This window comes from Anser anser (genome assembly GCF_964211835.1).
Source record: "Anser anser genome assembly, chromosome: 18".
NCBI classification, from domain to species: Eukaryota; Metazoa; Chordata; class Aves; order Anseriformes; family Anatidae; genus Anser; species Anser anser.
Window position 1 is genome coordinate 9,554,708 of NC_139739.1, and position 14,124 is coordinate 9,568,831.

The window sequence follows — 14,124 nt, forward strand, 5'->3', positions numbered from 1 at the left end:
AAATAAATTAAAAATGCATGTGCTACTGGAGAGAGAGACTTGCAAGCAGGAGAGCCCTGTACACACGCAGTGCTGACGGCTGGAGACTCCCTAAAGAAACGCCAGAACACCTTAGCATGCCAGCACTGATATCTTGGCATCTGACTGGGAAATGCAAATCCTCAATCTTAATCCATCATTCCCACACGCTGACTTGTATCCAAGGGGAGCTTCTGTGAAGCTTGTTATTCCCATATAACTTCAGCTATTTCTTTACTTCCCAGCACCACCCCACCATGTGTCCAACTGAGCGTGGTGTATTCCAGGCCTTTTATGGCAGATCTTTTGGATTTGTTTCTCTCATGGGAAGGCAAAAGGGCATCTAGTGAGCGTGTGTGGCAGGAGGAGCAAACCCTGTGTTTGGAGGGGGGGGTGTTATCATGAAGCTTTTCTAATTTTTACCTCCCTGGCAAACTGTTCTTTAGGTTTTTAGATTCCTTGGTCAGTTCTTTAAATAATATGATCAATTAAAAAATAAATGAACAAAAAAGCTTTTTCAGATGAGGAAAATAAAAATTCAGTTAAAGAAAAAGTGGATTGTAATAATCATCCTGTCTTTCAAATGAGAGACAGTCTGAGTTGGGGATTCTTTCTGAAGTTCTGGTGTGCTTACACAGCTTCTGATAACCATATTTTTGTCTCTTACGATGGAAGTTTTATACAAATAGTAAAAGAATACATATAGGGAGAAAAAAAGCTAGGAAGCCTAAGAATTTTTACTGCACCTTTGCTACATTCATCCCATTGCAAGACCAAACTCATCAGCTATTTTGGGGCATCTCAGTAAATTTCAGCACATTTTTTAGGCCTGTCTGGAGCTCTGCGTATATTCCAGTGACCTGGTCTCTTTTGAAGGGGAAGAAGTAGAATTTTCAAGATGGCAAAGCAGAAATTATTTTCTCAGCAATTTCACTATTTGTTATGAACAATTGTCTTTAAAAATAAAACAAAACCAATCACAATTAACTCCCTTCCAATACACCTTTTGTTTCAAAACTCACCAAACCTGACACCCCTATTTGATATGTTGGTTCAAGAGTAACAGGGGAAATGTGAGCAGTAAACCCTGGCCCAGCACTTTCAGTGACTGCTGCTAGAGAGAGAACAAATCATGTGTAACAGTGCTTTCTTGACCCTTCCTCTGTTTTTAGAAACACAAAAAATTTCATCAGCACTTTCTGGCTACTACAAATAATAGAAAGTTGTGTGAAAATTAGAACATAATGAAGACAAATTTTAGAGTGGTGTCTGCTGCAGGGTCTTGGGTGTGTTTGCTGAATTGCCTCCTACTTAGAGAGGCGTTGGAAAATCCAAGTCCTTTCCCAACATGTCAAAACCAACTTTTTCAAAGGATGCAGTAGTAGTGCCAAAGCACCTTGCCTGTTTGAAAGCAAATCCATAGCATTGGAACGCTCTCTGCTTGGGCCAGCACTCTCACATGCAGCTGGGCTGTATTAAATCAATTTGATGAATTACCATGTAACTTTTTTCTTCAGGCAAGTCCCTGCTATTTTTCCCCTGCACAAGATGAAAAGGGTTTTTATATTACATACCTTGTTTTAAGACTTTGATTGGAGTGGGTCTGTGTATGCAATGACTGGTCCTGGAAGGATCTGGGGATCTGGGATTATTGTCAGGCTTCTTACGTTGAGGTACCTGAGGGAGAAAGAGCATAAAAGCCATGTTAGCATCACAGTGGCCTGCCTACAAATGAACATAGTCTCTTTTAGACAACAGATGTATTTCATGATGGAGGATCCTTATGGTAAGAAGGATGCCACAAATTCAAGTTCTTTACAGGAGATGATTGTTGTTTGGGGATTTTGGAGTGCTTTCCCTGCTGCTAGAAAAGGTGTCTGCCAAGAAAAGGCTTGGAGAAGGGATCAGATTAACCCCAGATGGATTGATCTGGTGAGTCAGGGAAAGTTGGATGGCATCAGAACACCCCTATGTCTTATAAGGAAGATGAAACATACCTCTTCTCAAATTCATGAGCTTAAGGACACGTGTTTTGGAGCACCTGCACTGTGGCATAACAGTGCTACAATTTATTTAGCCCTCCTCCAGGACAGAACTGCATGTGGCTGAATAATGTGCAGCCAAGGGCCTGGGACTGAAAGCAGCTAGATACTAGATACAGGTGTTTGGGAATGCACAATGCCAAAAGAGAGGTTTTAGTCCAAATATATCTTCATTAAACATACTTTCTGCATCACCTGGAAGTCTCTTGATGCTGTTACATTAGCAAGCTCTGCTGGAAGTGGTAAGGATATAAGAATTTTATGTTTTCCTTCCAGTCCAAGGTGTAGCATTGGTGTTTGTTGTGGGTGTTAGCAGTAGTTTGTACATATATTACTCCTTTGGCCAGATTCTGATCATATTTATGGAGCTGTAAAACTGCTGAGTTGTTTCATCTGTGTAACGGAGGTTTCAGTCCCTCTGGCTGTTTTGGTTTTTCTGTTTTGGTTCTGTTTTTTTTTTTTTTTTTTCTTTAACCACTTTTCTTGCTGAGAGGGTAGAGCTCTGTGGGAAGTGATCCAGCAAACTTTTAAAATAGCCTTTTAGCGTGTGTTTTTTTTTTTTTTTACTCTTGCTCAAGGTTTTAAATATGTGAATTCTCCCTGTGAATTCTCATCTGAGTGCCTATGAAACCTGCCAGTCAAGCCTGAATCTTGCAGGAGGTGCGGCCACGTTTGTGTTCTCAGAGCTCTCTGGCACAGACACCTGGTACACCTGCGTCTCCTGCTAGTTTCAGTACTGTCACAACTTCACCACTCGTGCCTGTTTCTCTTGTACCTCCTGTTTTTCCCAAGGTTATCTGCTATAAATAGAATCTGCTCCAGCTTTTCACTCCCCCACACCCATCTTGAGGAGAATAATTACCAAATGAGATGGTTTTAATAGTGCTGAAAGAAGGAGGGTGATCCATTCTGCTGTGCTCTTTGAGGCTTTTTTCTGACAGGAAATAAATGCACAAATGGCTTAGCAGTTTCCTTAGGTGACAACTGCAAAGTGAGTAGCTTTCGAAATACTTAAGCCTGAGTATTTAAACATTTGATAAACCATGGGTTATCTGAAGAATAAAATTCTTTTAACTGTTTTGGAGCTGACAGAATTCCATGCCAAGGTCTCAGTCTGAGTATAAAATGTAGTTGTTTCCTTAATTGTTGCTAGGCTGGTGGAGATAACTGTGGTATCTATTGTTCACCTGTCCAGAAACCAAAGCCGTGCTCAACCCAGGCTAGCAGAGATGCTTTGGGTGATGCAGCTTGCTTTCAGCAAGCGATGCAGCAGCCAGAGGGTGCAAACATGTAGAGCGTTCGTAAACCATAAACCTTCTTAAAATGAAAAGAAAAAAAAACACAGACTGCATGTAAGGGTTTACGGTGATGATGCCAACTTTACTGTGCTTTAAACTATGCTCACAGCAGCCCAGACTATCATAGTAAATCAAGAGAAACGAAAGAGAAGCTGTCTATAGGCTATATGAAGCAACTGGTGAGCAATCACTCAGATGCTGGGGTGCCCTGCACAGAACAAGTGCCTACAGATACAAATGCTGTGCGAAGGAACCATTAGTGACACGCAGATACATGCTGGCAAATTAGGCTGTAGGATGATAAGACTTTCCTACAACTTTTAAAATCATCCTTGTCGTGATCACCTCACCATAAAATATGAATTTCTCCAGCGCAAATAAAAGCATAGCGCATCTCCCAAATAATCTCTTAAAACCAAAACAGACCGGTAAGAGTAAACCAAGTCGAACGACCAGCCTCGTCCTACAGTCCTACCACCCAGAGCTCAGAATGAAACGAGACTGGCGGTACTTGTTCAGGTTTCACAGCCACCTCTTTGCTCTACTCTGACAATTATTTATTACCGCTAACATTGTACTTTGTAAACTTATACAGTGCTTTATGAAGTAAGACGTTTCCTATTTTAAAGATGTTATAATCTTGTGTGTTGGTAAGGGGTGCAGGTTATCCCTTGGATGTTCATAAACAGCATTAGCACTAAGAGTTTTATTAGTGCTGGGTCCTTGCAAGCGTGTGGCTCTTTCTTGTTCTTAACGACACTTTCCCAGTCAAGTGCTGGAATAAGGATTTTGACACCTTTATCTTCCAGGCTGGAACAGTGTGGGCATGCTTTTGTTTTGCTTGTAGTGAAAGAGCAAAATCCAAGTAGAGCTCCAGTGGAGTGACTGTTGCTCTGTATGGGTTTAATCCACTGCCTTTTGATGCCTCTCTGAGACGAATCTCGAGTTTGGATGATGGCAGCAGAGAGCCAGTTTGTGAGATCTGAGCGTGTGTGTGTGTTCGTGCGCGTGTTTTAAATAAACAAACAATGGAACAGCAACTTCAACAAATTGTGAGTGGTGCTAATTTGTTGTAGCGCTGTCTTGCCTTCTGGCAGTGTTGATTTAGGAGAAACTGAGCAGACTGGAAGGGATGCGGGAGATGCTGGTTCTTTTGCTGCGGGGTGTGCATATGGTTCAGCATAAAGCGCTTCGGGGGTCCCGTTCTGAAGATGCATAGGCTACAAATTCCCCTTTCAAACAAAATCTTGGGCAAAACTACCTTCTCCTCTGCCTTGCCCCTCCCCTTTCACTTTTTTTAAATGGAGACATGTTTCGAGTCTTGATTCATGACAAGAGTCTATAATTTGTGTGTTTTGAGAACTGCCAGAAAATCCTTGACCTTGACAAGAATAGTGTGTAGGGCAGGAAAGGAGTAAGATACTTTGCTTTGGATTGTAGCAAAGTTTTCAACATCCCATGACCTTGCTGGGCAGCTTTTCATAACCCTCCTGGGGTTGTAATCACTGAAGCTGAGAAGCCTTCTGACAGAGAAGGCTGGCCAAATGTGCCTGAGATATCTGCAGCCCTGGACCACAGTTGTGCAGTGCTGCAGGGTAAGGATGGCAGGATGCGAGCCTCGCTGGGAAGAGATGGATTTGGAAGCATATGTGGAGTGACCTCCCTGTAGCCAGTGAGCCAAATGTAGAGAAAATTTGAAGTCTCAAGTGAAGAAAAGAGAGGAGCAAAACAGTTGAAATGAGAATTTGGGGTACCAGTAGTGTTTGAAGACAGTCAGAGAAAGAAACGTGAATTTTTAAAATGAGTAAAATCACACAAACCATTCCTGCAATGCCGTAAGCTCTGCTTTCCCCTTAGGATATCTTCATCTTGGACAGATTTGGCTGCAATGCAAATAGTTGGCAAGACCTTGAGTCTGTGTAAGGCTGCCTGCTTTTACAAGTGATAGTGGCTTTCTGGCATCTTCTTGTTTGCCAGGCTCAGAGTTGCAGAAACACTGCGGTGGTTACAATGCACCCAATACCTCAGTGTTCAGGATGATCAGTTAAGCATATGATTTGGAGGGGTGTTGGAGGGGCAGTACAGCACAGGGTCTGGATTCCACCAGGATTAATTCTTAAACAGTGCTTTGCTTGAAAGACTTCACAGGAGTGGAGCATACAGGAAGAATTTGAGGCCAGGTTAGTGCTTGGAGGCAAAGATTTCTCTGGAAGTACAGGCCTGAGCACATGGTCAGTTCTTGGCAAAAAAAAAGAAAAAAATGGTGGATACAATGCAAAAGGTGCCATATTTGAGGCATTGCTTATTTGTGTTAAGGAGAACTGCTGCTGCAGCCACAGGTATGGATGAGATAAGGCAATGAAATTTGATCTTGTAGAAAAAATGGGATGGCAAAGTTTGTTTCTCTACTCACTGGCACCTGGCATATGGTGAGAGAGATGACATTTTGGTCCAAGACTGTGACTGCCCACGTCCTCCCTGCACCCCTCAGCATGGAGCTTAGTGGAAATGTAAACTACTGCACCACGTTCACAGCATTAGCAGTATTCTGTATGCAGATGCTCCTGCGCAGACTGCTGCTCTCTGCAGAAAAGTTTGCTGAGTCCACACAAGAAATAAAAATAAGCAGGCCAATTGAGAGGATCTTTATCAAACCCTCTCCCATTTCTTCTAGTACTCTGAGGCCTTGTTTGCTCTAACAAACCCTGTAACTAAGGGGTCTGAGTCACAACAGCTCGTGGATTTAACACTCCCAGCTGTCTGCTTCATCCCTGTCCTGGAGATCCCTCCCCAGTCGCCGGGACAGCTGAAAGCCATGCATTTGCTCCAGAACTGCTGCATTTCACAACCCAGCTATCAGCTTGTACCTGCGCTGACTCAGAGCCCTAAAGCTGTGCTGCAACTGGGAGGCTGCTGTAAGACAGTCTCAGCTGGAAAAGGGTCACAGCGTTCCTTCCCCACCACGCTGCGTGCTCTTGCCCCCAGAGCAATGTCCGGCATGAAGCTGCCACCCCATGCACCCCCTGCCAACTGTAGCCCACCACAGCGAGGAACAGGCCCTGTGCTTTTAGGACCAGAAGCATCTTCTCACTCCATGTAATTCATAGGGTTGTTGATTTTGCCTAACACTCTCTAGGATTAGCTGGGAGGTAGCAGCAGTCCTTTAGTCATGTCCTAAATTCTTGCATTGTAAAGGGAGAATATATCAAGGCTCAAAGGTAGCTGGGAAACTGGAATTTTGCATACCAAAGGGCCCCTACCTGGTGGGTGGGTAGGGGTTCCCTTCCTCCTCTGAGGACTGAGCTACTCCACTGGCTGTGTGGGTATTTTAGTGCAATAAGGAGTCCTTAGATTAGTGTGGGGCATCAAAGCTGCCTGTACCACTTGCAATGCAGTACCAAGCTGGAGCTGAGCCTGCTCAGTTGGTGCAGGGCTGCAGGAGGGCCCGACATCTATTGCTGCTCCCTGGCTTCTGAGCCTTTATTTGTGTCACTGCTGTGCTGAGATCAACTGTGCTTTGCAGACATGCAAGGGTTTGTAGTGCCTGGCTCTGCCTGACAAGATCTCCGATGTCCATGCCTCTGTTTTTCTCCCATCTGAAGGATTTGGGCAGTCTTCATGTCAATGGTGAAAATAGATGTACAGTATACAAAAGCTCTGTTTAGGAATTGGCAGGAAGCTTTATTTCTGACTGCAGCGTGATGTTCTAGCAGTAGGAAACACCTTTGTGTTAAGCAGTTCTCTGCTAATCTCTGCCCTAGAGGGGAAACACAACTATGGAGAAGAGCTTCTTGCTTCACAGTAGCAAGAAGTAAATTGCTGTAATCTGGGTGTAAATCTGCTCTTGAGCTACTGTCTCGAAACCAGTCCAAAAAATACCTCAATGCAGCATTGAGCCTTTCTTAAGCTGAGTATTGCTGAGGATTTTGCAGAGTCCTGATGCTGGCGGATGAAGTGCATTGCTTTTAGGGAGTCTAGAGGGTGTGATCTGTTGGAGAGGGGAGCTCCAGCTCCCCGGGGCTCAGGCCCTTTATGTCTAAAGCTGCAGGCCATTTAAATGTGCGTTGGCCTGTTTGTGCTGGCAGTGGCCTGTTGTCCGTAGTTCAGCAAATGCTCTTGGATCAGCGTAGCCCAGGTCAGTAAGCAAACACTTGCTTACATTTCATTTCTTCATTGTATTGACAAGATTTAAAAATCTACAGTCCATAGCAGTCAAAACAGGACAATCTGAATACAAAAGCCCTGTTAGCTCATTGTGGAAGGGATTTAGTTACAGAACTGTGGGGTAAGAACTCAGGTGGGAATAATGGGAACATGCTGTCCTGGGCCTGAGCCCAGCAGATGTCGAGGAAGAATGAAGATCTCCTTACGTTCGGTGTCCTTTTCGTGAAGACACTTCCTAGCTGCCAGGCCACTGTCCTCCCTTCCATTCACTGTCATCCAGATAGATTTCTTATTGTAAGCATTTTTCATTCGGCCTTTTGTCTTTTAAGGTTGAACTGATAATCGATATTCTTCTAACCTTTTACGTGTAAGATTTCTATCTCCAACAGCGCAGCTGGAGACATGCAGCCATCAAGAGCTGTGCAAAAGCTTCACTTTGCCAGGAGGGTCTAAAAACCTATTTTAAATCCCTGAACAGCCACAGGCTTATTTCTAGTGGGTTGTTTCTTTTTCCCACTGGGGGAGCAGCATCAGTTGTAGAGAGAGACCTGTACTTAGCCATCTGCCCTGCAAGTATCCTCCTTGATAACTGCCAGAGCTGATTACAGGAACTCCTGGAGGAGGATATGCACTGCAGAGGATATCCTAGGTTTGACAAGCTGAGTGTGTCTGTGGGACTTGCCTTTTCTTGGCATGCAAAGGATGTTGTTGTTTTTACCTTTGGGCAGGGAAGGGTGGAATTACACCTTAAGTTGTGTGACTCTCGTATGAGCTGCAGTTCACCATGAATCAGCTTCATCTCCAGTCTCCAAGAATGGAGACTTAAATTATGAGTGAAGCATTATTATAAACAGGAGTGGGTACACAATATTCCCTTTTCCCTCCTCCCTCCTTGCTCCACAGATGTAACAAAAGTCAAAGGACTTGGCCTGGCTCAATTACAACCGCAGGCTACCAGGGGCTTGGGAAGAGGGACAGGGAAAAGGACCCACTGCAGAGGATCAGCATTTATGTGTTTCTTTCATTGCCTGTATGCGGGGGACAAGACGATGAAGCTCTGGCACCATGTTCTTCTTGTTGTAGAAGCATTTCTAAATGATGATATTTAGTTGCCTGTGTTTGTGGGCAGAAGGAAGCTGGTGCAGACACCCTGGGATCTGCTGTTCCTGGATCTGTGTCACCTGGTCCCCCCGCAGCTCAGTGCCGTTGGAGTCGCGAATGGAGATGGCCAGAGCAAGTCACCAAGAAACTTGCAGAGGCCTTCTGCTGTGTTCACTGCAGTTCAGCAGCTCTGGGGAGATGGGTGGAGGGGAGGTTGTTCTAGCACTTACATTTTTAAGGCAGGTGGCCATTTTAAAATGTACGTTTCAATTTTGATTGCAGTTTTTTAATTGCATTTAACAGCGCCTGGTTCTCCATTCTGCATCCGTGCAGCCACGTTCTATTGATGGCCTGTTGTGATTTCAATGGAACATCATGGGATGTACCTGGCACGTCGGGCAGCACTGGATGGAGGTGCCTTTAGCCCAATGTACCTGGCATGGTAAGCGGCAACCAAGTGGTTAATCTGCATTCTACTGCTCGTAGTCTCAGCTTGTATAGCAAGGTGTTCCTGCTTTGCTGCAGCCTTGCAATGACTGGAAATCACTTTGCTCTCCTGATGTTAGTGCTTTCATGCACATAGGGCCCCTACCCCTTTCACCCATGGCGATTCCCCTTCCCTGTACAGTTTGCCATGCAGTAGGGAAGGGACTAGCCATGTCAGGCTCTGCTTGCTCTTCTAGGACAGGAAAGAGAAGGGACTGGGGACATCATCTGACTCTTTATCTTCTCTCCTTTTTGGGCCAGGAGCTGGGAGCAGTTGAGCATGTATTGCCCACGTACCAAACGTCCAAACGTTGCCGCACAAGGGTACCAAACAGGTGCTTGTGTCCATAAGCAAAACTACTCCATTTCTGTGGGAGTCCTGCAAGAGCTGCTTCAGGGAGCCGGGAGGGCAGTTCTGCCTGGCACTAATTGGAATGTAACAAACTAAATAAGGGCCACTTTAAGTTTGCTGATCTGGTATCCTCTGTGAAATAATCCTCCATTCTCCTCCTTTCCATGTCCACAATTGCAACAACAGCTGTGCATCCTGCTCTGCCTTGCATGTCGCTTTCTCTCCCTTGCCCAGCTCTGCAGACCTCTTCCCGAGTAACTTGACATGTTGTTCTTACCTATTTTGAAGTGTGAGATATTTCTGTGTGAAAACAAGGGTGCTGCATCCTGTTTTCTGCTTGAGATCACCCCAAAGAGCTTTTGCTGCTCCACTGCCAATGATGAAAAAGTGCACGTTCTTGCCTCTGCTTCCACATTCTGCTGTCTGCCTGCTCGCAGGGGATGGGGATAGGGAACCATGTGGGCTAACACAGCTCGTGCATTCCTCTGTCTGCCTCTGCTGCTCTGGAATGTGAATACGTTTACAAGGCATGGGCTAATGACCTGCCAACTGCAGCTCCTAGGGGGAAGGTTAGCAGCCATGAAAGACCACCTCACTGATACCTCAGGAGAGTCATGGAAATAAGTTCTGTTGGGATGTGGGGAGAGGAAGACCAGATGAGCCAGTGAGCAAAAGGAAAGCTCTTCCCACTGGGGTCTTCCACGCAGTGTTCTAAAAGAGTTAGTTCCTCTGAAACTGAAGGGTGAAAAAGTGATCTGTTTCAGATTCACCCAGATCCAGTAGTACATGGACACAGTATTTTTAATGTTAGAAGTAAATTGGTGGGAAGACCAACATAGAAAATGAGTGATTTTGTTTTGTCTTGTTCTTCCCCATGCTCACTACTGCAGTGTCTGCTCAGTGCAGCAGAACTGCTTGGAAAGGCAGAGATATAAGTAAGCAGGCCACTATCTTGTCCTAAGTATATTATAACATGCACAATAGGCTAGTGCTTTAATGGCATCTAATTTGATACATCACATCTAATCTGTTTGTTGGTTTTTATCTGCAGTACGGTTAGTGCACTGCTCAGGTGCTCGGTGTCTAGCCTTCTCATCCATCCACAAATCCTCTACGTGAAATGAGTGATTCCTTAGATCTGTTTTTGATTGATTCTTTGCTTCACTGGTGTTGCTTCTTAAAAGGTAAACAATATTCATATGCTGCAATCTATAACACAGAGGTGAAATCAAATAGCATCTCCTGCCAGAGGTTGCTAAGATAACACATTTAGCATTCATTCCGGAATTACTTTTATGAAGAGATGTAGCAATATTAAAGAGAATCAAATCTGTAATGAATATGTAGATTTTATGCTACTTAACGGGGTGAAGGCATTCCTCTTCTCCTGCATTTGGCAATCTAATTTTAGTGATTTCCAGAGTCCTTATGGAAATTGAGCGCAAATTACGTATTTCCTGCTTTGTAGTGAGAGCAGCAAAGCTCCTGGAGCAGCTGTTACGTTCTGCACCATCTTCATACACCGTGTGCTCCAGACTGGGCACAGCAACTCACAGCTACCAAGCTCCCTGGGCACAATTGCTTGTGGAAATGCTATCAGCTCTTAGCTTGCGTAGCTTTGTTTGATGTGTGGCATCTGCTTGCAGCATTACTGTATTCTGTGATTTGTGCCCTGTATTTCCCACACCTTTGCATGTGCTGTGTCTCAGTGTCATGGATATGGTGGAGGTAGTGGAGAGCCTCAGCCTTGCTTCCTTCCTCACTTGCACAAGAATATCTAGGCAGGTTCACTGCTCTGAAAACTGTGTGCCTTGAATGACTAGGAAGCAACCTAAATCTGAAAAAACATCTCGAATGCTAATTGAACAAAGCCTTCTGTGATTGTTTTAAATGCAAAGGAATGAAATTTTGCACACCAACTTCAATGCTAATAGACTGTGGCCCCCAGTAAGATATTTACATATTCTTTAGGTTTGTTTGGTTTTGGTTTTGTCTTTTTTTTTTTTATCCTGAAATGCATCTGAGCCTCTTCTTAGCCAGGGCTCCTCTGAATGGGGAGTTTATTTTTCATATTTACATGTAGAAAAAAGAAAAGGAAGGGTTCTTAAAATGATACTGAAATACATGAAATATAAACCACTGCAATTTTTCAGGGACTTCTGGGGCTTTTGTTGTTGTTATTGGTGGTGGTAGCCACATGTTCAGGGTTTGTTAAGAGCCATTCTCTGCAAACTAATGGATAGCAAGGCTTTGTAAGGTTGCACCTGCCATTTGTTTGGGAAGATCTGCTAACTTTTATGCTGGACTTAACCTTGTAGTTATCTTTGGTCCCATGCTTTCAGCTAGAAGTGAGATCTTAGGAATGCCATAGATTAAGGAATAATGCCTGCTTCTCTCTTTGCTAACAAGATTTCCAACACCCCCCTCTTTCCCTACCCCAAAAATGCATCATTGCTAAGAAGTGTTTATATCTGGTCAGCTCTGGAAGACATCTTGGAATGGATTTCTTTGTGCTCAGGACTACACAAGACACAGAAGCCAGGGTGATGCTATAAAGCTTTTGCTAACAAAGGTACGCCAGTAAAAGGGTGTGTTCTCTGACCCACGTTGCTGTCCCGGTAAAAGCACTCAGTGGGCAATTCCTGGGAAACTTTTAAACATGGGGCTCTAAACTAGGCTGAAGGTTTTCCTGCCTTATTCTATTACATTCATTTTGTTGGGGTTGATAAATCCATGTTTGACTTCAGCTAACAAATTCAAGTATGATAGGCAGTGTTGTAGTACTTATAGCTGACCACTGCTTTTAAAACCTCCTAAAGGTAATAACCGACCCCATACTTATGTCCTACTTTGAGTACTTTTGTAAAATTCGACAGGTGAGATAAATAGAAGTAATTTAAACAACTTGTACTGTGCTAATTTTTCTGCTGCAGAATGTCCTGAGACTTAATAATAACATTATCTTCCTCATAAAGGTCAGTAAAAAGCAAAACTATAATTCTGCATCGGCTTCCAGGGCTTTCCCTGCAGGCTCATTACCTGGCTTCAAGATCATTTAAAGCAGAAAGAGAAACCAGAAGTAAAAATCCAAACCCATTTCCTGTCAGTAGCAGCAGCAATCCTTGACTTTTTGCAAAGGCTTAGACAAGCACATATACAGAGATTTCTAGGCCACTGCTTCAAATGCCACATGAATGGGAAATTAGCTCACTTTTAGACTTTTAGTTCAGTAACATACTTTTTTTTTTTTTAGTCTGTTTAGGAAAAAAATACTGGGTATGCTGTTTCCTTTCCCTTCCTGCATTTCTTTTTCACGGAACACTTAAAAATTATATTGAGGGATTTTGTGTGCTATATGCATGGAGAAGCACCATTCTATCTGCAGTGAAATAGTGTAGTAATAGGCTGTCTCTTGAGCATGATGCGTATATAGAGAGAGAGATGCTGCGTTACGTTGCAAGCCGTGTTTTTGTCCTTCCCTATCGATATATCTTGGTGACCCAGAAGTAAGTGCTTTTACTGGCCTGGTTAGATAAAAGTGGGTATTTGGTGCCTCTCTTGTTGCTTCCTCCTTTTAATCAGCAATTCTGGAAGCAAGCCACTAAAGCCAGACACATTGCCTGCGTGCTGCAACTCTGATGTAGCTAATTACAGCAAAACTCGTTTTTAAAGTGCTCAACACTGCTGAGTGCTGGTAATCCCTGTCTCTGTCGTGTTTTTGTGATGCTGCAGAACGAGTTTCTATGGCAGAAACACTACAGAGAGAGAAGAACTAACTGGCTAATACCATGGCAAGCCTGCATTTCTTTCTTTGGCTGCAACCCTTTTTAAAGCCGGCTACCTCAGGGAACAGTATTAATGTGCCAAAGGGACAGTGGCGAATGCCCCATCTACTGTGGTTCTCATCCACTGCTGGAACGGATGCGAACAGAACAGAAAAGCAGAGCAGTCATTTTAGCTGTGGGTCAAGGTGAAAAGCCCCTGAGATCGATGCGGGTACTGAACTAAGTGCCGGTGCACTGAACTGGGGCCACGAAATTGTACCAAATGCCTAACCGAATTTCAGGCTAGCCAAGTGAAGAAATGTGTCCTGTGGAAGAAGGGAGGCACATCCTTGGCAGATCTTTTGGTAACCACAAAAGTACCATGCTAGCGAGTCAGCAGTATGGGAGGAAAAACCGCATTAGTTTACTTTTCTGTAGCTTTTTTCATAAAGAAAAATCTTTTTGTTGTACAGAAATGGATGATGTAAATTTACCACCTTTCTGCCAAATGAAATATTTCTATTTATCACCAGTCAGTAAGAATCACGTTTGAAGAAGGCTTATTTTTACTAAGGAGAGTATCACTCATATTTCTTTTTCTCAAGTACACATACTTGACCCTGAGAGAAGATAATTCAGTCTAATGCTTCATCATTTGAAGTCTGATGGGACAGAATGTGGTAATGGGGCTCACAAGCAATAAAAACATTAACTCAAGATGATTTTAAGACAAAACTTAAGCTCTTCATTTCTATGGATGTATGGCCAGCAGAAATCTGTTTCAATAATAACATGAAATGGGAAAGGAATGAAGAAGAGGAAGGCTAAAGGTAGCTGGTTTGTGTCTGGTATTTAATTCCTATGTTTGAAACTCAGCAATTGCTTTAAAACAACTTTAA

At 43.6% G+C, this 14,124-nt stretch overlaps 2 protein-coding genes across 9 annotated transcripts in view; one reads left to right on the plus strand and one right to left on the minus strand.

The window, feature by feature from the left end:
• The window catches only part of HIC2 (HIC ZBTB transcriptional repressor 2), an 81,231-nt gene that overhangs the window by 56,602 nt on the left and 10,505 nt on the right, over positions 1 to 14,124 (plus strand). For 3 of the 8 annotated variants that reach the window (XM_083803560.1, XM_083803561.1, XM_083803559.1), the window contains one exon: positions 8,927 to 9,065. The exons of 2 other annotated variants lie outside the window; for them this stretch is intronic. The gene's annotated coding sequence lies outside the window, so the exon portion shown is untranslated. Of the gene's footprint in view, positions 1 to 8,905; positions 9,066 to 10,512; positions 10,646 to 11,940; positions 12,034 to 14,124 lie in introns of all 8 variants that reach the window. 3 more of the 8 variants (XM_083803564.1, XM_083803562.1, XM_083803563.1) reach the window with 3 other exon arrangements.
• The window catches only part of LOC310883384 (uncharacterized protein), a 137,459-nt gene that overhangs the window by 53,716 nt on the left and 69,619 nt on the right, over positions 1 to 14,124 (minus strand). The window contains exon 5 of the mRNA XM_083803585.1: positions 1,593 to 1,695. Coding sequence (XP_083659711.1) covers positions 1,593 to 1,695 — 103 coding nt within the window. The remainder of the gene's footprint in view (positions 1 to 1,592; positions 1,696 to 14,124) is intronic.